General features: G+C 36.4%; 1 protein-coding gene across 3 annotated transcripts; it reads right to left on the bottom strand.

Annotated features, from left to right (window-relative positions):
* Positions 1 to 216: 216 nt before the first annotated feature.
* On the bottom strand, positions 217 to 20312 carry LOC139747704 (transmembrane protein 39A). Of its 3 annotated transcripts, none has more exons than XM_071660306.1 (10): positions 20275 to 20312; positions 18136 to 18231; positions 17077 to 17278; positions 15774 to 15913; positions 14524 to 14622; positions 13256 to 13359; positions 11296 to 11459; positions 8676 to 8773; positions 6469 to 6676; positions 217 to 3664 (listed from the first exon to the last, which is right to left on the bottom strand). In XM_071660306.1, exons 1-10 carry the CDS (start codon positions 20295 to 20297, stop codon positions 3431 to 3433), a joined length of 1368 nt encoding a protein of 455 aa, XP_071516407.1. In that variant the 5' UTR covers positions 20298 to 20312; the 3' UTR covers positions 217 to 3430. The 3 variants fall into 3 exon arrangements, with proteins under 3 accessions (XP_071516407.1, XP_071516408.1, XP_071516409.1); XM_071660307.1 differs by lacking the exon at positions 20275 to 20312 and adding an exon at positions 19774 to 19874; XM_071660308.1 differs by lacking the exon at positions 20275 to 20312 and adding an exon at positions 18497 to 18534.
* Positions 20313 to 21062: the final 750 nt, after the last annotated feature.

Below are 21062 nucleotides of genomic sequence, written 5' to 3'. Positions count from 1 at the left end.
TTGAAAATCTAAGGGAAAATCTTTGGGTGTTTGCTCATCTCAATAATGTAAATACTGTACAACTTTTACATGTCCATTCTAAACCCAAAATGTAAAACTGAAACTCATTTTAATGAAAAGAAGCTGGGTCATGGTCTGGTATAAGAAATATACTATAATAAAGAAAAACTGAACTATTACATGGTTATAACCTGGCAGGTGAAAAAACAAAATATGTTTACTAACCAAACTTTTATTACTTAGTTTGCCACTTCTGAGTTAGCATCTCGTCATACGATTTCCTGCAGTAGTTTTCAACACTGACAAAATATACAAAAGAATTGAACCTAAAAAAACAGGTTCTAGAATAAAATTCGGAATTATCCTCTGGTGCCACTTCTTAGCATGCAAATGGACATTTACATACATTTAAACATCATAGAAAATTTATAAAACGAAAAATTATATATATAATGTTCTGTCAACATACTGGTTGATTTAAATTCTGGCATTGTGCCCTTCATATGCTTAAAATAAAGCACTGAGCAATATGATTCAAAGGCCAAACAAGGTTCAGAATCAACTTAATTAAATGAAATCCTTAAGTTGTATGTGAAAAATTACTGCATTAATATAAGGCAGTAGTAAACACGCAAAAAGAAAATTAAAATCATAAGTTTGGAATTTATTCAATGAAGCTGATTACTGAGGCTAACCAGACTTAAAATCTTTTGTTTCTATACATCTTGTTTCTGTGTAATATGACCATGAACCAGTATCAATTTGTTGGCTATTCATAGTCGTTTAACATAACTGAAACATCACTTATTACATAGTAATGTCTAATACAACATTATTGATCAAAACTTACTTGAAACAAATTCAACTACAATTTATTGGTGTGTGTGTGATGTTATAAAGAAAGATGTAGCAAAAGAGTTATCAGAAGCATGAGTCCCTTGAATTCTTAATATCTCCTTTCTTTTCATTTCCATTCTCTGTTTACCATAGAGTGAGGTAGCACCAGGAACAGATGAACAGCCTCCTTTGCACACATCCACTCCCTAACTGTCATGTAAAATGCACCCAAACTACTTTATTACTTTAGTTCTTAGCTAGAACATAGATGTAGCATTTCAGATTTTATGATTCATAGCTGAAAATCTAAAGAAAAAATACTTCCACAAACAAAACAGCAACGAAAACACATACAAACAATGTCATTATAACAGCCACCACCAAATTCTTTTATGCAAGGAATGAAAACACTTAATTATTTGCTTAAGTAGCAGCCAGGGGAAGCCACATAACGGTTTGTGGGATGGTGATATCAATGCATTATGCATGACAGCTAGATGAATGAGAACAAATGAGGCCTCTTCTTCATCTATTCCCAGCATTACCTTGATAAAGTGGGAAACTGGACAAGTATGAAAGAAGACAAAGAAAATTAGTGTAATCTATGAATGCGACAACTAGTAGAAAAAACTTTCCAGATATGTTCAAAGGCAGCAATAGTCTTTGTGTAACAGAATCATATAGATTCCCTCTCAACAAATTAGATTTGAGTATCTAAAACTGGCTTTTGTTGTGATTTTATGAATTTTCATCAGGTGATTTGCTTTGAAGCTGTCTCATCATTTCTAAGACATCTACATTCCATGAAAATTTCTTGAATCTAATCATACAACCCTGGGACTTCTTTTATGGATTCCTTTAGAATGAAAAATTTTTGAACAAGACTGCACTCCTTATTATCGCTTGATGATAATACAGCCTCACAAGTTAATATTTCATGATTAGTGTAACTACTTGCGGACAGAGTCCAGTGACATCCATTCTATGATACTAGGCCATTAACATGTTTTCCTTTAGTTATCAAAAGATTTGAGCTTGCTCCTTAGCAAAACTGTCTATTTCAATATTGAGAATTTGGCTTACAGGTCTATTTCAATACCTTATATCAGTATCCTCTCTGAATCTCTCTAACAAAAGTGAAACATCTGATGTACTGTATACCTAATATGATCTTCCTTTCCATCATTTTTCCATCCATAATGTTGAAACATCCCTGGTGAAAAATCTTAAAATGAGTCTGGGTATTTAACATGGTAAGAGTGATGAACTCTCTACATATCACTGCAATGAAGGCCTCATCATCTCTGTCTACACACTAGACTGAACAGATGTTTCAAGATATGTGGGTGCAGATTATTACCAGTGTACTACTAGACCCTCCCTAAGCAAACCTTCTGTTAATCCAGATATGAAGCAGATTTTGTTTTAAATCAAAAAGTTTTACTTCTTTTTCATTTTCTCCCTTCCAGTTGTAGGAAAATATTTGCACACACAAAGAAAGGTGAGGCTGTAATCAACGCTAACACAATGAAAGTAATTATTTTTCTAAAGCTAATCAAAGGGAACAATATTTCAGTCTCACTGTTATTTACAGTAGATGTTTGAAATTTCTACTCAAAAATTTTACACATATATAGAACCATGGAAAGTTTTGTGGGACCTGGATGTGGAAAGGGAGCTGTGGTTTCGGTGCATTACACATGACAGCTAGAGACTGAGTGTGAACGAATGTGGCCTGTGTTGTCTTTTCCTAGCGCTACCCTGTGTGCAAGCGGGGGAAGGGGGGTGCCATTTCATGTGTGGTGGAGTGGCGGCAGGAGTGGATGAAGGCAGCAAGTATGAATATGTACATGTGTATATATGTATATGTCTGTGTATGTATATGTATGTGTATGTTGAAATGTATAGGTATGTATATGTGCATGTGTGGGTGTTTATGCATATACATGTGTATATGGGCGGGTTGAGCCATTCTTTCGTCTGTTTCCTTGCGCTAACTCACTAACACAGGAGACAACAACAAATTATAATAAATATCAATAAATAAAGAACTTACTTGCCCCTGAGCTGAAATTTTCTCAAATTCTCATGAACCTTTAAAATGAACAAAAGAACCATAAAAACTGGAATTCAGCTGTAACTTTGAGTTGAAAGGAATGTTCTCCTTCTTAATGACTTCTTTTTCAATACCAAAATGCCTTTCATACTTTTGCAAGGCAGCATCAGGAACAGATACTATAAAGCCTCACTCACATACATCCATCCAGTCTCTAACTGCATGTATAATATAACAATATCAAAGAATATTCTAACCTATCCATGGAATAATGAGATTTTGGAGAAGTTTTGATTTACATTACACATTAGCTATTGATCTCTCAAGAATACCAAGGCAGAATATGCTACATCATATCAATATATACATTAAACAAGCATTTCAATGTACACTTCTACACGCATGCAGTTTGTTCTTTAAAATGAGATAGATCACAAAATGTTCTCAAAAAATACACGAATGTAAAAGCCAACAATTTCATACTGTATCCATGCTTACCGGGATGATCATTAACTGTAATTTTTTAGGCAAATAATCTTAACTCACTACTCTTTCTTGAAGCTGTTGTTCTTGTTGATATACTTTTCTAAGGACTAAGTAATCTCTAAGGAGATAGTAGAGTGCAGCATAAGATACTGAAAGAACAAGAGCAGTAGCTAATAGTTGATGCCACTGATGTAAGGAAGCCAGTAATACTAAGTGCAGAAGAACACAACAAACGCATATCCACACTAGCACCAAAACTGGCCGGGATGGGTCACAGAAGATTGCCTGTGAGTGATAAAAAGAAATATTTCATCATCACAGTATTAACATGTTGAAACAACATAAAAGTTACAATATAATTATCTAAGGAAAAATAAAGAAGACTAACTGTAGTTTTAAATATATGTTTTTCTACAAGCATCAAAAGCTCAGTCCACACTTTCAACAACCAAAAACATAATGTAAACTGATTTCATGCATCATTTCATATCAAGAAAATATGTTTCAACTACAAAATATATTCCTTAACAATCAAATTTTCTCACACTACATATTGTCCTCAGGCATTTTATTTCCAACACAATCATCCTCTTTTATTCTTTTACAATCAAATATTACATGATATATGTATTTTTTTTCAACCAACTGCTTTTCCTGCCTCAACAAGAAAACACCAGAAATAAATGACTGAGACTGACGAAAAATCAAAGCTTAGCTCCTTCCTCTGCTCCCCATTTTAAAATCTTTTAGTAGAGCAGGATCTCCAACACCCAACTCCTGTCCTTCTTAGATGCCTTCTAAAGAAAAACAGGGAATTTTTCCACATATTTTTGGTCAAGTTTTCTCATCAAACCAAAAAAGTACAAGTTGGCCAGTAAGCTAAAGGTGAGAACTCTACCAAAGAAATCAGCCCTGCTGATGGGTCACACAACAATAGTCATTTACAAATTTAGTGTATGAAGTTTTTCATCTGCTGTTCTAGCATTCAATATGAGGAAAAACGTTTACACATAGCAATGTGTTTCTTTGCATCATATATGAAAAAAGACACCATTCAAGAGATGCCAAACAAACACTCCACCATTCTTTTTTTTTTTTTTTTTTTTTTTTTTTTTTTTTTTTTTTTTTTTTTATACTTTGTCGCTGTCTCCCGCGTTTGCGAGGTAGCGCAAGGAAACAGACGAAAGAAATGGCCCCCCCCCCCCCATACACATGTACATACACACGTCCACACACGCAAATATACATACCTACACAGCTTTCCATGGTTTACCCCAGACGCTTCACATGCCTTGCTTCAATCCACTGACAGCACGTCAACCCCTGTATACCACATGACTCCAATTCACTCTATTTCTTGCCCTCCTTTCACCCTCCTGCATGTTCAGGCCCCGATCACACAAAATCTTTTTCACTCCATCTTTCCACCTCCAATTTGGTCTCCCTCTTCTCCTCGTTCCCTCCACCTCCGACACATATATCCTCTTGGTCAATCTCTCCTCACTCATTCTCTCCATGTGCCCAAACCATTTCAAAACACCCTCTTCTGCTCTCTCAACCACGCTCTTTTTATTTCCACACATCTCTCTTACCCTTACGTTACTTACTCGCTCAAACCACCTCACACCACACATTGTCCTCAAACATCTCATTTCCAGCACATCCATCCTCCTGCGCACATCTCTATCCATAGCCCACGCCTCGCAACCATACAGCATTGTTGGTACCACTATTCCCTCAAACATACCCATTTTTGCTTTCCGAGATAATGTTCTCGACTTCCACACATTTTTCAAGGCTCCCAAAATTTTCGCCCCCTCCCCCACCCTATGATCCACTTCCGCTTCCATGGTTCCATCCGCTGACAGATCCACTCCCAGATATCTAAAACACTTCACTTCCTCCAGTTTTTCTCCATTCAAACTCACCTCCCAATTGACTTGACCCTCACCCCTACTGTACCTAATAACCTTGCTCTTATTCACATTTACTCTCAACTTTCTTCTTCCACACACTTTACCAAACTCAGTCACCAGCTTCTGCAGTTTCTCACATGAATCAGCCACCAGCGCTGTATCATCAGCGAACAACAATTGACTCACTTCCCAAGCTCTCTCATCCCCAACAGACTTCATACTTGCCCCTCTTTCCAGGACTCTTGCATTTACCTCCTTTACAACCCCATCCATAAACAAATTAAACAACCATGGAGACATCACACACCCCTGCCGCAAACCTACATTCACTGAGAACCAATCACTTTCCTCTCTTCCTACACGTACACATGCCTTACATCCTCGATAAAAACTTTTCACTGCTTCTAACAACTTGCCTCCCACACCATATATTCTTAATACCTTCCACAGAGCATCTCTATCAACTCTATCATATGCCTTCTCCAGATCCATAAATGCTACATACAAATCCCTTTGCTTTTCTAAGTATTTCTCACATACATTCTTCAAAGCAAACACCTGATCCACACATCCTCTACCACTTCTGAAACCGCACTGCTCTTCCCCAATCTGATGCTCTGTACATGCCTTCACCCTCTCAATCAATACCCTCCCATATAATTTACCAGGAATACTCAACAAACTTATACCTCTGTAATTTGAGCACTCACTCTTATCCCCTTTGCCTTTGTACAATGGCACTATGCACGCATTCCGCCAATCCTCAGGCACCTCACCATGAGTCATACATACATTAAATAACCTTACCAACCAGTCAACAATACAGTCACCCCCTTTCTTAATAAATTCCACTGCAATACCATCCAAACCTGCTGCCTTGCCGGCTTTCATCTTCCGCAAAGCTTTTACTACCTCTTCTCTGTTTACCAAATCATTTTCCCTAACCCTCTCACTTTGCACACCACCTCGACCAAAACACCCTATATCTGCCACTCTGTCATCAGACACATTCAACAAACCTTCAAAATACTCATTCCATCTCCTTCTCACATCACCGCTACTTGTTATCACCTCCCCATTTACGCCCTTCACTGAAGTTCCCATTTGCTCCCTTGTCTTACGCACCCTATTTACCTCCTTCCACCATTCTTAGTCTGATTTAATATCACTTACATATAGCCTGGCATGAGTAGTGTTGCCTGGTTCTGCAGCATTGGTGATACCCTCTGCTCTATATAGTTCACGGTTGTGTTTAACTAATGCTCCTTGGGGCCATAATACAGAATTTGACCATAGATTATATGGGGCATGGGCTGGTCGGCCTTCTACTCGAGCCCATCCTCCTAAGTGCATTGATGCTCGATGAAGAATATCACAGTATCTGCAATAAATACAAAGTTAAGAGGAATTTGAATACAAAACTCAATCAAAATAAACTTACATTCTGGACTAAGATATGAAAAGACAAAAGAAAACAATCAATCAAGTTTTGATAGTGTACAGAAAATCTAGTGATATCAGAGAAAACATTTGATCATGAGGAAAAAAGGAGCAGGAACTGCAAATGAATCGGTTCAAATACCCCGTCCAATCAATATCAGTTATGTTTTTCTTCAATTTACAGCAGAAAAAAAAACCATGCAGATATTACATTAAATACATCACTTAGAGAACATCTCACATTTAACAGTTTTAGTGTGAGCATAAGCAATAGCATTTCGGCTGAAAGAAGAATTGTGGGAATGTTTGAAGGAGCATAAGGAGGTGACTGACATGGGAAAAATAAAAGTGGATTTGAACATGTGGGTGATTTGTCAGTGCTTATGCACCTAATAACAATAAGTGTGAGGAAGAGAGGTGAATGAAATCTTCTGAGAGGAACTGAGTAAATGCATTATGAACTTTGATTAGAAGGGCTGAACAATAGTGATGTATGATTATAATGTCAGAGTAAGTGATGAGGCTGTTGAGGGTATAACTGAAAGGCATGAGGTACCTAACATAAATGAAAATTATGAACAGTTTGTGGAGTTGTGTGCTGAAAAAAGACTGACAATTAGGAATACCTGGCTTAAAAAGAGGGACATACATAACTACAGGTGGGTTAAGGGGGGTTCTGAATAAATGGTGTAGGTACAAAACAACTAAATGCAATGAGGAGTTTTTACCATAATAGTAAAACGTGTGAATGTAGGTCGTATTTAAGAGTGTGTGATGTCAACAAGGCTGTTTAATCTGTTCATGGATGGGATGATGAGGGAGGTAAATGCAAGGGTCTGCAGTGCATAGGTAATGCCATTCACAAGGAGGTAAATCTGTTGCTGTTTGTGGATGAAACAACTTCGATGCCAGATTTAAGATACTCCAGAAAATGAAGTTTGAGTTTGAGAGTGCATGTCTTTCCTTCTGGTGTGGCAAGGGGACAAGACAGGATGGTTTGAATGCGAGTCTAAATGAAGAGGATCTGGAGGAAGTGGAGTGCTTGAAGCACCTAGAAAAGAAAATGGCTGTGGATAGAACCAAAGGAGCTGAAGTAAGTCACAGGGTGGGAAAGAGAGAGCTCAGGTCATGGGTAATCGGGAGTTAGCAGGTGTTAAGGTCAAAACAGCTATGTATGAAGGCACTGGAATCCCAGTGCTCTTCTATGGATGTTTTTTGAGCTCTGAATGCAAAAGAATGGAAGAGGGTGAACATGTTGGTTGTCGAATGCCAGAATACTACATGTGGTATTAGGTAGGTTGATCATGTAAAGAATGACAGTTTAAAAACATGATTTGGGCATATGGAGATGAGGGAAGAGAGACAGACTAAAAAGATCCCATCCACTCCTGTCACTTGCCACACTTCATCTCATACAAAGCTTACAACATACCATTCACCAGAACTATCTCACATCCTCTAGCTTGTCTAACACATTCAACAGTCCCAAAGAATACTCACTCTTCTTTTTCACCTCTTCTTTGTCTGTTACCACTTCCATACCTGTTCCCCTTACAGATGCTCCCATTTGTTCTCTTACTTTTCTCACACTATTCATCTCCTTCCAACATATTGCTTTCTAAAGATCATCTATATCATCTCATACCATCTCTCACTTGCCCATTTTTCCAGCTCTCATACCTTTCTCTTGACCTGCTTCCATTTTCTCTTGTATTCCTTCCTTGTACTGCCTCAACAACATGTATAGATTAAACATCCAGAGTGATATCACATATCCACTTGGAACCCAGGGCAAGAAAGTCCTCTGTTGCATCGTACTCTTTTCCATCTACTAACAATTATACAGTTCAGTCAAAAAAGACTTCTCACTTGTGGTGTTACCTCTTGCTGGGTCTTTCTACTTTCTAATCCATTTGAAACATATAAAGAATAAAACTTACCTTGCAGGGTAACAGTAAAGCAGGTGCCACATAAAGCATGTAGTTGTTACGAAGAGTATATGACATGAGACCCAAGGAACATCATAATAGAGTGGACTCTGCAACATTAAGATATGTGATCAAAACTCACAACTGCTTCACATTACACAAACATCAAAACAACTAAAAGATCTTTACAACACAATATTCTATATCAGGATCTGAAATATCAACCAGAAACAACTGATTTCAATGCAGCTCTATTTAAGAAGTGGAAATTCAACATGCCCTACTTATGATCATAATTTTTCTTTTATCAAAACAACTAAAAGATCTTTACAACACAATATTCTATATCAGGATCTGAAATATCAACCAGAAACAACTGATTTCAATGCAGCTCTATTTAAGAAGTGGAAATTCAACATGCCCTACTTATGATCATAATTTTTCCCTAAAAAATTGTAGTTACATATTATGAGGGCTTCATGTGAAGCAATGAGAATGCACATAGTGATGAGTGTTCCTCACAATGAGGAATTCTAGGAGACCTCAAAAGGGGTGAATATGTAAAGCATCTTTCTAAGAAAAAATTGATTATAAAAGCTTTTTCTCTGTGCCTGCATGATGTACAATCTGTACATATACATGCATATAGGATTAACTTTTACCAAATTTTGGTAATAAAATTCTGCCTCATTCCCAATGAAAAGCTTTCGTTCCAATCTCGAACCCAACATTCCCGATGCAAAATCTAAAAAACACAAAATGAAAGGTCCTAGAAATATATGGCATTAAAGGAAAGCTATTAGAATAAGTGAGGAGTTTCTATACACAGGGTAAGGCATGTGTTCAAGTGGAAAGAGAGAAGGGTGGTTGGTTCCAAAAAATGGTGGGTCCACAACAAGGTGTTTGATGGTATCATGGCTGTTTAATTTGTTAATGGATGGGGTAGTGATGGAGGTGACTGTAAGGAACTTGGAGAGGGCAATGAGTCTGCATTCTGGTGGGGGTAGGATAGCCTGGAAGGTAAGTCATTTGCTGTTTGCTGGTGACAAGGCTCTTGTAGCAGACTTGAATGCAAAACAGCAAATGCTGGTGTCTGAGTTTGGGAGAGTGTGTGAAGGGTGAAAGATGAAAGTTAATGTGAATGAAAGGAAGGCTTTAAAGTTTAGCAGGGGATCATCAGGTTGGTTGGAGAACTGCATGAGTGGAGAGAGGAAAAGAAGAGTTTCAAATACCTGACAGAGGACATACCAGTGGATGGAACCAAGAAAGATGAAGTAAACTAAAGGAAGGGTGAAGGGTCTAAAGTCATGAGTACAATGAAAAGAGTGTAGAAATGGCAAATATGGGCATGCTTGATGGTATAGTAGCCGCAACAGTAATGAACGTATGTAAGGCATGGGCCCTAAAGAAAATAAAAAAGTACAGAGGGTGGATGAATTGGAAATGAAATGCTTGAGGACAGTACGAAGTGTCAGGAGGGTTGAGTAAGAAATAATAAGGTAAGAGGAAGGCAAGGTATTAGAGGATAGATGAGAGAACTGATGAGGATATGTTGAAATGATTTGAACATGAGGAAAGGATAAGTAAGAAAAGACTGATTAAAAATTTATACATGTCAGAAGTGGAGGTAACAAGACGGGAAAGACCGAGAGTGAGATGGAAGGGAAGAATGAAAGGGTGCAAGTGTATGTGGCATGCATAGGATAAAACGAACTGGAGTGGTGTGGTATACAAGGGGTGTCTCACTCTCAGTCAGCTGAACCAGGGCATTTGAAGCACTTGAGGGAAACTACAGCATGGTATGTGTGGCTTGGGCAATTGTTTAGTGCTTATAAGGTCATTTCAGCACATGTTTTGTCAGTACTGCATTTGTTGGGGGTGGGAGGGGTAAATAAGTATAAGGTTGCTGAAGTGTGAGGCAATGATAAGCTTTTTATTTCTATGTGGAAGTTGGAGATTATAATTTTGGGATGGTTCATATGAGAGAGGTCTAGTGCTGTTGCAAGGAAAATGAGTACTAGGAATGTTAAAATGTGGTTGTATTGGAAGGGTTTTTCTTTCGTTGCAAATGTGATGAGTGTTTGTGGTTGTTTGTGATTGTTCTGAGGGCCTTATTACATGTGGCTTGCATCTTTGATATATTTGACTTTGGCAAGGTATGTATATAGGTACAAATATGATTATACATTCTGGGTTTTAGAATTTCATTGTTGTCTACTTTTAGAAGCTCAGATTTTCATATCTCAACTTGTACCTGTTTAAGACATTTGAGCTTTTGAGCTGTATACAACACCTATTGCTTAATCATGCCCAACTCAGTAATCAGGAATGCCTGTCTTCTAGTCTGAGTCATCTCACTGCTTAATGAAGTTTCTTCAACCTCTTAAGGCAGTCTCTAAGCAATCCCTGCTAAAGGAACACTTACATATTTTTGTGCTCACCAGTCAAATACGAAAACTAGTGGCATCTGGCCACTAATTAATCTACCCTACCCCTACAAAAGAGAAGTTACATCTCTGTTTAATGAGAAAATCATCAGAATTCTTTTCTGCCATCACAATTAGATATTTCAAACTGATATCTATATATCCTGCATATGCCTATGAGGAAGAAAATCAACTTGGATACTTACAGGGACAAAGAAGCATGGAATGAGTGTCGTGTAGTACACAATGACAATAGTTTGGTACATGACCTGTGCCATACGTTTATTGCAGTCATTGGTCAAAAAGTCCACTTCTCCACGCACTGCTTCTGCACTGTTCAGGCATGCATGCTGGATAAGACGTGGCACAGCTGAGGAAGTATTAGATTAATGAGACAGCAAATATTTGCTATATAAAAACATCTTTTGAACTGTCAATAAATCTTCAAAAATGCATCCACTTATGGTCAAAAGAGAAGTTTTATGACTAAATCATTAATGAAACTCAGTGAAGACATGGTGACCAAGCATAGAGTCAGTGTAGCAAAGCAGAGGCCAGACCAATGATGATCTTGGGAAACATTGTTCCCTGATTAACGAAGTTCTGATTTCAGTATGGTCATAACCAGTTGCCCTGAATCTAAAAATCACTTAAATCACTATTTAAACTTACAGGATACCATAATATCTGACCTCTTTCTTATGTAATATTCCTATAACACTACATGAATCAATGAATAAAATTCTTTATATTTTTTGTATTAATACAAGTATGTAGTGCATGCACTCTTGTATGAAAAATGTATTGGAACACTGATGTTATCAATTACATCGTATACAATGTGATCAGCTTTGCTATCAACACTTCTGAGAAAAAGAAGGCATCAAACAGACAATCGGGACTGTGCATACAACCATTAGCTCTAAGAGTATATATTCTATACAGTTCTATGAACTACTGCCTTTCTTGAACTGACAAGTAAATATCAGTTTCCTCTACAGCAACCATGTTATTAACTTAAACTTCACTAATGATAATAAGCACAACCAATAAAATGATCGTAAATATTACAATTAATATGAATAAAATTCTTTATATTTTTTGTATTAATACAAGTATGTAGTGCATACACTCTTGTATGAAAAATGTATTGGAACACTGATGTTATCAATTACATCATATACAATGTGATCAGCTTTGCTATTAACACTTCTGAGAAAAAGAAGGCATCAAACAGACAATCGGGACTGTGCATACAACCATTAGCTCTAAGAATATATATTCTATACAGTTCTATGAACTACTGCCTTTCTTGAACTGACAAGTAAATATCAGTTTCCTCTACAGCAACCATGTTATCAACTTAAACTTCACTAATAATAATGAGCACAACCAATAAAATGATCATAAATATTACAATTAATCTGAATATTTATGAGTACAAAAATACCTCAGTCAATCAGTCATGAACTTGATTTAATACACATATATATAATTATCAAGAATAAAACAGCAGCTTTACAAGAAGAATGATTCAAAAATTGGGAACATTGCTATACCACAATAAAATAAACATCAAAAGAGTTATAACATTACAATGACTTATAAAAGCTACAGTATGTCAGAGAAATATAGTATCATTTACATAGAACTATTTAGCCAAAAGGCAAACACAATACATAACAGTATAAAGACCTAACTGGGGACATATGTAGTCAAAAGTCATTGCGTGAGTCTGCAAGTGCAGAATATGTTAGAGAGAAAAGAAATAATTATTTTGAGAGAAGGATGCAAGCTTAAGACTTTAGACAGTGATGAAAGATAAAGTTTGAGTGAGGTACCATGAAATAATTACCCATAATACAAAGGATGATGTCCTGTGGGAAAATAGGCAATATGAAAAAAATAAATGAGGAACGATTGACAAAAATGGGCTGTTAACTAAATGAACTAAAAATTAAATGGAAGAAAAGGGGGAGTATACTAAAAAAGAAAGTACAGGAATTTGTTAGATATATGCATAAATAAGGCATAGGTACAGATGCTATATAAGATGTAGGAGGGGTCCTACTTGGACTACCATGCCATGAATGTTACTGATAAAGATGGGTATAAAGTTCTGAATTACAACCTGACAAGGTAATAATCCAAAACATGTTCCTTTACCTTGCCTGCCTTTGGTTCCTTCCTCCTTATAATGCACAGGAACTGGTATAACTTCTAGGAATGAAGTGATTTCCATGTCAAAAATAAAGACATAAAAGACAAGCCTGAAAGAAAAAATCAAGAAGCACTGAATTAAGTCCTTGAAGAATAATTTACATATGGTATCACAGAGGGAAGAAATTTCCATCAAAGGTAAATTTGCTAATATCATTATCACTAAGGGTATGGTCTCTAAAAAAACAATTGTACAGTATTACTTTTTTCATATCAGGGAAATGTTTCATTATAACATTTCATTTGTATATATCTATTTATCATACTCGATCATCACTTCCCATGTCAGTAAGGTAGCGCAAGGAAACAGACGAAGAAATGGCCCATCCACTCATATTCCCATATATATATATACATAATTGCCCATACACACACATATATATATCAACATATACACATAAACATGCATAGAGATACACATACAAATATATGTATATATATGCACGTACATATTCATACTTGCTTGCCTTCATCCATTCCTGTTGCTACCCTGTCCCATAGGAGACAGCCCATCACTACCCCATACTTCCACGAGGTAGCGCCAGGAAAAGACAAAAAAGGCCTCTCAATGTCACTCTGGATTATAAGCTATGATGCAAAGAAGACAGCAGCACAACCAAATCCTACTGCCAATATGTCTACATTCTTTACAGACTCTTGGCTCTGAACCCCTATGCACTAATGCATAAAAAACTACACAATCTTCATATCTCCCAAAGTCAACTGTACAGAAAAGGCAATGCAAGATTATCTTTGTTCCACCTTACACCTATCAAGATACACTCATCAGACTGATCTTCCAAATTCTCTCCAACCATTATCTGGACTTTATCAGAAAGTTTGGAAAGACATTATTGCACCATCTTCAAACTCATACAGACCACCACTGTCATTATTACTTATGTTCAGCTCACTGCCATCCTACTGATTGTGTAAAGATTGTCTGTTTAACCTGCCCTCACTCTTCTTTTTAAAGTCCTACTTTTTATAATGTCTCTACTTTCTCTGTAAATTTTTAGAATTTGGCTGCAGGAAATTCAGTAAATCACTTATAATTATCATTTCTTTTTCATATTTGTTTGCTGTTTCCTGTGTTAGCAAGGTAGTGCCAGGAACAAATGAAGAATGGCCTAACTCGCTATAAAATGAGTTAGTACAATCAAAAAGACATTCTATTTGTTACAATGAAAAGCAAAAAGCACAAGTTTACTTACGGGTAACCAAGAGCCAAAATCTTGATGTAAGTTAGAGCATCACTGATGGTGTATAGACAAAATCCAAGAAGTGCTGCAATGGCACACACAAAGATCACTCTGCAATAAGAAAGAGTTTCTTTAGAATTTAAAACTAGATAATAACATCACATGTATCAGTCTAAATTCCAATAATACTAAAAGATAGCTTATACAAAACTCCCTTTGAAAACTTTGCTCATGAAATGATATGTTAGCAGAATGTTATCCATTCAAGATGTTTTTCTTTTCTGTACAGTAATTATACTATTCACTGAAATCCATCCTTTTTTCATGACGAACCTTACCATCTTAGGTATATTAAAGGTAACTCGCAGCTAAGAGAATTATCAAGTGGCACAGAATTTTCAAATGACAGAGTATGAATATGCATATGATGGTGGTGTAATAATCATTCACACATGGTAAATGCACTTTTTAGGAAGAATGTGAAAGTAGATCTGCTTAGTCTGATGATGAGCATCTCACTTAGTTGTTCATCCTTTCTTTGGCTAGGGTGAAGTGCCACAGCTCTGACAGGTGTATTCAGGGTGTAACTCCACTTGAGATTCCCCATAGGTATCATGGTCCTCACTGACAAGCCTATGGAGCCTTCCATGAGCTGGTACAATACGATGAAGTAATCATTTCTACACTAGCATGGGTGTGAAAGAAATGCAAACAAATGATAAAATGGAGAAGCAAAGACAAACTTTGAAAAAAAATATCACAACTTGCTAAATCACTTCAAAAGGATGAAAGGCTTTATGTACAATGAGTAAAATGCTTGAATAAGTAGCCGTAAAGTACAAATATTAGTAAGTATCTATGAAAGATTCAGGAACAATAAAGCCTGCTGGATTTCTGCAATGCAACATAAGAATATTATTTGGAGATTTATCATTTTATTCATAAATAAGAATGGTTTGTGTGGACAGAAACTACAAAGCATTTAAAAAGTATTCATGGAATATAAAAGACTAACAATTTCTACACTGCATCATATGAAATAAGCATCATGAATAGTACCTGGAGGTTGCTTCTTTATTTGTAATGGTACAGACAGAAATGATAAAGCTCTTCTGGAATACATGAATATATACCAAAGTATATACATAAACCATAAGTTTATCACAGATCCGACTCTGACAAAGCACACAAGAAACTAGAAATGTTTGACACCTGACGATAGTCTTATTTAGTGACAAGGAATTCTAACTAGTAATTCTTACCGAGCAATGGAGAGAGCTGATTTCCAAAGAGACTGATGAAGGCATCGGGTGATAACCAGCTTCATGATGCTCCATCCCCATCGGCGAGTCAACGTCACAACAATAAACCACACTACACTACCATCTATCAAGTAAAGGTTCTGTAAATAAGAAATATAGTTTGAACAGTGAAGCAAATCATAAAGAAAGTTCTGAAAAAAATCTGTCATGGAATACAGTGCTCACTCATGTTTATCTATATATATTTTAAATCATTTTAAGGTTTTGAAATAAAACAATTAATGATATGCTATCAATTTGCTGAACCAGGGCATATGAAGCAGTAAGATGAAACCATAGAAAGATCTGTGGGGCTTGCTTGTAGTAAAAACCTCTGGAAGAGCTGAGTGAATGAAGCCATTTCTTTGTTCTAGGTATAACCTCACCAGTGCAGGAAATGGCAAACATTTATGAAAAAAGAAAGAGGTCCACTGAAGGTCTTACCAGTTTCAAAGACCATTTTCTATATTCAAATAAGGAATCTTTCTCAAGCATCTGGCTGCCATCATTTCTTTCTTAAAAAATTTTTGGTATGCCATTTTCTCATTGGACTTAAAACAATTTTCTTCATCATAGACTTGGATTATGCTACTTAATCACCTATCCTCACAAGCAAGAGCATTACTAATGCTATCATTCTAGTACCACAATGAAACTATGTAATTGCTTTGTTTTCTCAATTGATAATATTTCTTAAATCAAAAATACTGTTCTGTTTCTGGAGTACATCGTACTGTTCAAAACTGATAGCTGCTATCCAATAAATAACCTTCTAACATCTACCATATGAATTAAATCTCTTAATAAAACCAGTAATATTCTCAGCAGGATTACACAGCTGCAATTGAGCAATGACACTGGTAACTGAGAACTGACAAACCATATTTTACAGGATGACATTCTGCCACTTGCCATGTTAAAACGAGAAAACCTATGAAAGACTAAAACCTTACCCAAGCATCATAGAAGATGGCTTTTTGGAAGGGCTGATATTTTGTTAGGGCAACTATGCATTCAGAGCCTCCTGCTTTGTTTTATTGTTTCGAACATAATTCAGATTACGTCAACAAATAACCTTGTAATCCATCCTTCCCATATACTCCTATATCAAGGTTCAGATGCTCTAACTAAACATGACAATACATGTGTACCATCTAAGCTCTCAGTAAATACTTCTATTACCTAATGCAAAACCTTGTGATACAAAATAAGTCTTCATCTTTATCACAAGCTAATAAATATATGAATATCCATATGAACATACCATGGCGTACTTGGTGTGAGAATGTGGCAGCCAAAAGACAGTGCGATAGATGTTGAGATATTGCAGAGCAAGGGACATGAGGCTGAAGACCAACATTAATGTCTCAAATCCCAACTCTGAGATACGGGGAATATCCGGAATGGTCATGTGTTTTGGAGGTGTTATAGGCATCAGGGGAGGCCCATCCTCTGCATGACCTAGCCTGTATTACAGAGCAAGTAGTTAGGAATTTATTTGTCATTTATAGAAATTCATTACAATTTCATTCATTTTATTCCATTCATCCATCACTCATCCTTTTATGAATACTCCCTAGTATTAAAAACTCTCTTACATAATTTCAATTAAAATCACCCCTCGCTCTTCTCTCTACCAAGGTGGGCAAATTCAAAGCCTCTAGCCTTTTCCTGTAACTCATCTCTCTCAGTTCTGGTACCATCTTTGTCTCTCTCCTCTTTTTTCTTAGTGATCAGACTTGAGAAGCATATTCTAGCCTTGGCTTTATGTATGCTTTGAAAAGCTTGCTGAATAATTCATTATCTATGAACTTGAATGCAATTCTAATACATGTCAGCAGACAGCTGGTTTCCTTAACTCTTGTCCGAAGGCTGGACTTTGGTGACAGGTTAAGGACAATGTTGAATCTCAAGTCTTTCTGACATACAGATCCTGCAGCTTGTTTCTTACTATATGATAATCATATTGAGGCTTTCTTTCACTATGGCCCATCCTCATTTCTTTGCATTTGCTTTGGTAAAGCTTCATCAACCATGTATCACACCAACTCTAGTTCGTCAAAGTCCCCTTGTAAAGTAATGCAATCCTCCACACTTGCATGTTAATTTCAATTTGACATCTTAGATATTGTTGCACTGCATCCTATGTACATTCAAAAAGTCCTCTTTACAATCTAAACTGGCATCTTTTTTCATATACTAAATATAAGAATGACCAGCAGCTTACAGTATACAGTATCACTAAACATTAAACATATGTAAAATACCAGGTATGCTTGGAATACTGTCTAGAGAGAGTGAATAATGTGCAAACACAACTAACCTTTTCAAGTCATGATCCATGAGTGCTATTGGCTTCGGTGGTGGAGCCCGAGAAGTATTACGCCGTCCTCCAGCCATTACTGCACTGCTGTCACTTCTATGAAAATCAGTAATGAATAGATCATAATGAAAAGTTCTCACAGAATCCCATTCTGAGAGAAGTAAAATGATACACATCTATTCTTGATATAACTGCAAGATTTACATAAAAACTGACAATCAAATCCATTATGTACTGACAGTAAAAAAATTTTTTTGTAAACATATCCCATCCTTGCTATCATAATTGAGGACAGAATTTAGCTGTCTGCTAACTAGCAATCAAAAGCAATTCCTCATTAAGAGATCATTAGGAAACTTACTTTCAATCTTATCACAAATTTTGCAGCTATTGCATAGGGTCCCTCTAAAGTAGGGAATAACACATATATGTCATAGTCATTGGGATATGATGGGAAGAGGCTGTGATTCAAATCATATTTCTAAGTCAGTGTTCAACCAATTTTGATACTCTTGGGGCATATTTTCCTCTAAGACACCAAAAATCTGAAAGAAATGCAAATCAGTGGACTCTTCATACTTAGCAGAAATAATTTAGAACAGACCAATGTGCTTTGGTCTATCTTTATAATTCTACAACAATAAATAAGTGGTAAAGAAAGGAGTAAAAAGATTTTGAAAATTGCAGAAGTTAAAAGTAGGCCGAACACTTGCAGAAATCAATAACACCTAAGAAAATCTTATAAGTTCCCTTGGTGTCTGAGATCTATCTTAATTTTCAAGGTGATAGTAGAAATATAACAGACACATCCATGATTTTGACATTATTGTACCTGCAAGAAAACATGAACACAACAGAAAATCCATGGAGCAGCTGACAGCACAACTACCGAGACTCATTTCATATGGTCCCCGGCAGCACTCCCACATTTACAGTAGTATATTTCTAATATATCCTCAGCTGCTAGAGGAGGTTAGGTGACATTTTTCTCTCCAGTAGATCTAAGCTGTTGAAAAAGGTGGGTAAGGTTTTCAAACATTATGTTAGCCGCTATGAGTGTCTCACCTACTTCAACATTAATCAAGCCTTTCCCTGATCTTCATAACACTCCCAACTATCATTTATTTCTAGAAGAGCAGGTTTGGTTCCGTAAAAGAGCATGCAAGATTTTCTTCCACAAGTGCCTGTACAAGGTTTTGTTAAGTCTTGTTATGGTATGGAAAAACATCCCAGTCACGTTATTCATGCTTCTTTCAGCGTCGTGTTGTGCAAAATGCATAGAATAATGTCCACTAAGTACACTGTCTCTTGAAATCTAATAATACTCCAAATCACACAGGACTGGCCTCACTAACTTCTACAAAGCTGTAGAGACTCCAAAGACATAAGTTTCCTTCGAGACCAATAAGTTATTTGTGTGGTACTCCTAAAGAGGAATTTTACCATATTTTATGTATATTTACTGCTGTACTATTCACTTTGAGAGCAGGGAGCGCATTCCATTCAATTATTACTTTAAATGTGAATTGTACCTTATATGACCGACATCTTTGATGGTCAGTTATCTATCTTTAATATGGATCTTAATGAAAAATTACCTCACTTCTCTATGTGTAATCATGGCACATGAATACTTACAAATTATGGAAAAAGTTACTCTTTTTCACTTGGAAATGGATAATAATGAATGACTGCTGTTTGTACACAAATAATCGGGTCGGTTACACTACGAAACAGACAATATTGCCAGATGAAATTTGCTAAAACTTACACATTATTCCGAAAAATCTTTAATTTATCTTTACAGAATTTTTACCGATATTGATATGTTCTAAAGATATGTCTGTACGTCGTAAAAGAGATGTGAGACTTAAGTGAAGACAATTCATATGATCTCAATCATGAAAGTATTTATTTCATTCATTTCGAAAATTATAGTCACATACTGCACGTCATCCCAGCTTCAGAAGTGACCACCGTTTACTTTGTTGTTTTAGACGAATTTGTTAAGAGACCTCAATAAAGAACAACACTTTACATATGCATCAAATAAAATGAGTAAATCTTTAGTCATACCGATGATGATGTATTTGATCCCTGAGCCAAAAACCTGCTGACTAAAACACCATGGAAACATACCCAAGAGGTAGACAGGTTGACATGAGGGAACAAGGTTAAAGAGAAAAGCCGCAGAGGGAAAGTTTGGAGATATGTGACCCTGATGCCACACCCGGTACAAAACTTTCGGTACGTCAAGGGGTGTGCATTTACAATATATGATTACCAAACTCTCCCAAGATAACAAGATCTACTACATGATATTTCCAGAAGGTTTCGAGATGTCAAGGTCTGCAACATAAGTTTCCCAACTGCCTTCGAGATATCGCTGTTTGCAACATAAGTTTGCTGAAAGCTTTTGAGATATCAAGATCTACGATGCAATAATCTCAAAAGCTTTCGAGATATCAACGTCTGCAGTTTCATATCTGCATCACAAGATTTCCAAAAGCTTTCAACATAGTAAGGGCTGTGACATAAGATTCCCAAAAGCTTTCAGGATATCAAGATGTACAGCATAAGATTACCAAAAGATTTTTAGATATCAAAGTCTACAACATATTCCCAGAGGCCTTCGAGATATCAATGTATTACATTATAGACTGCTACAATCTGTCGAGATATCAAGGTCTGCAGCATGATTCCTAGGTACTTTTGAGATGTCAAGGTCTCGAATGTAAAATTTACTAATACTACCATTAAATCATGGTCTACAATGGAAGATTCCCAGAGACCTTCGTGATATAAGGGACTGCAAGAAAAAATTCACATAATCTATCAAGATATCAAGGTTGCCACAAAAGCATTCTCAGAACTCCTCAGGGACTTTGGAGACAGAATAATTCAGAGCAACAGGAGAAAAGTTGGAG

Source organism: Panulirus ornatus, chromosome 69 (genome assembly GCF_036320965.1).
Source record: "Panulirus ornatus isolate Po-2019 chromosome 69, ASM3632096v1, whole genome shotgun sequence".
Classification (NCBI taxonomy): Eukaryota; Metazoa; Arthropoda; class Malacostraca; order Decapoda; family Palinuridae; genus Panulirus; species Panulirus ornatus.
The sequence above is the reverse complement of the archived record's forward strand: the minus strand, read 5'-3'. Positions and strand labels throughout refer to the sequence as shown.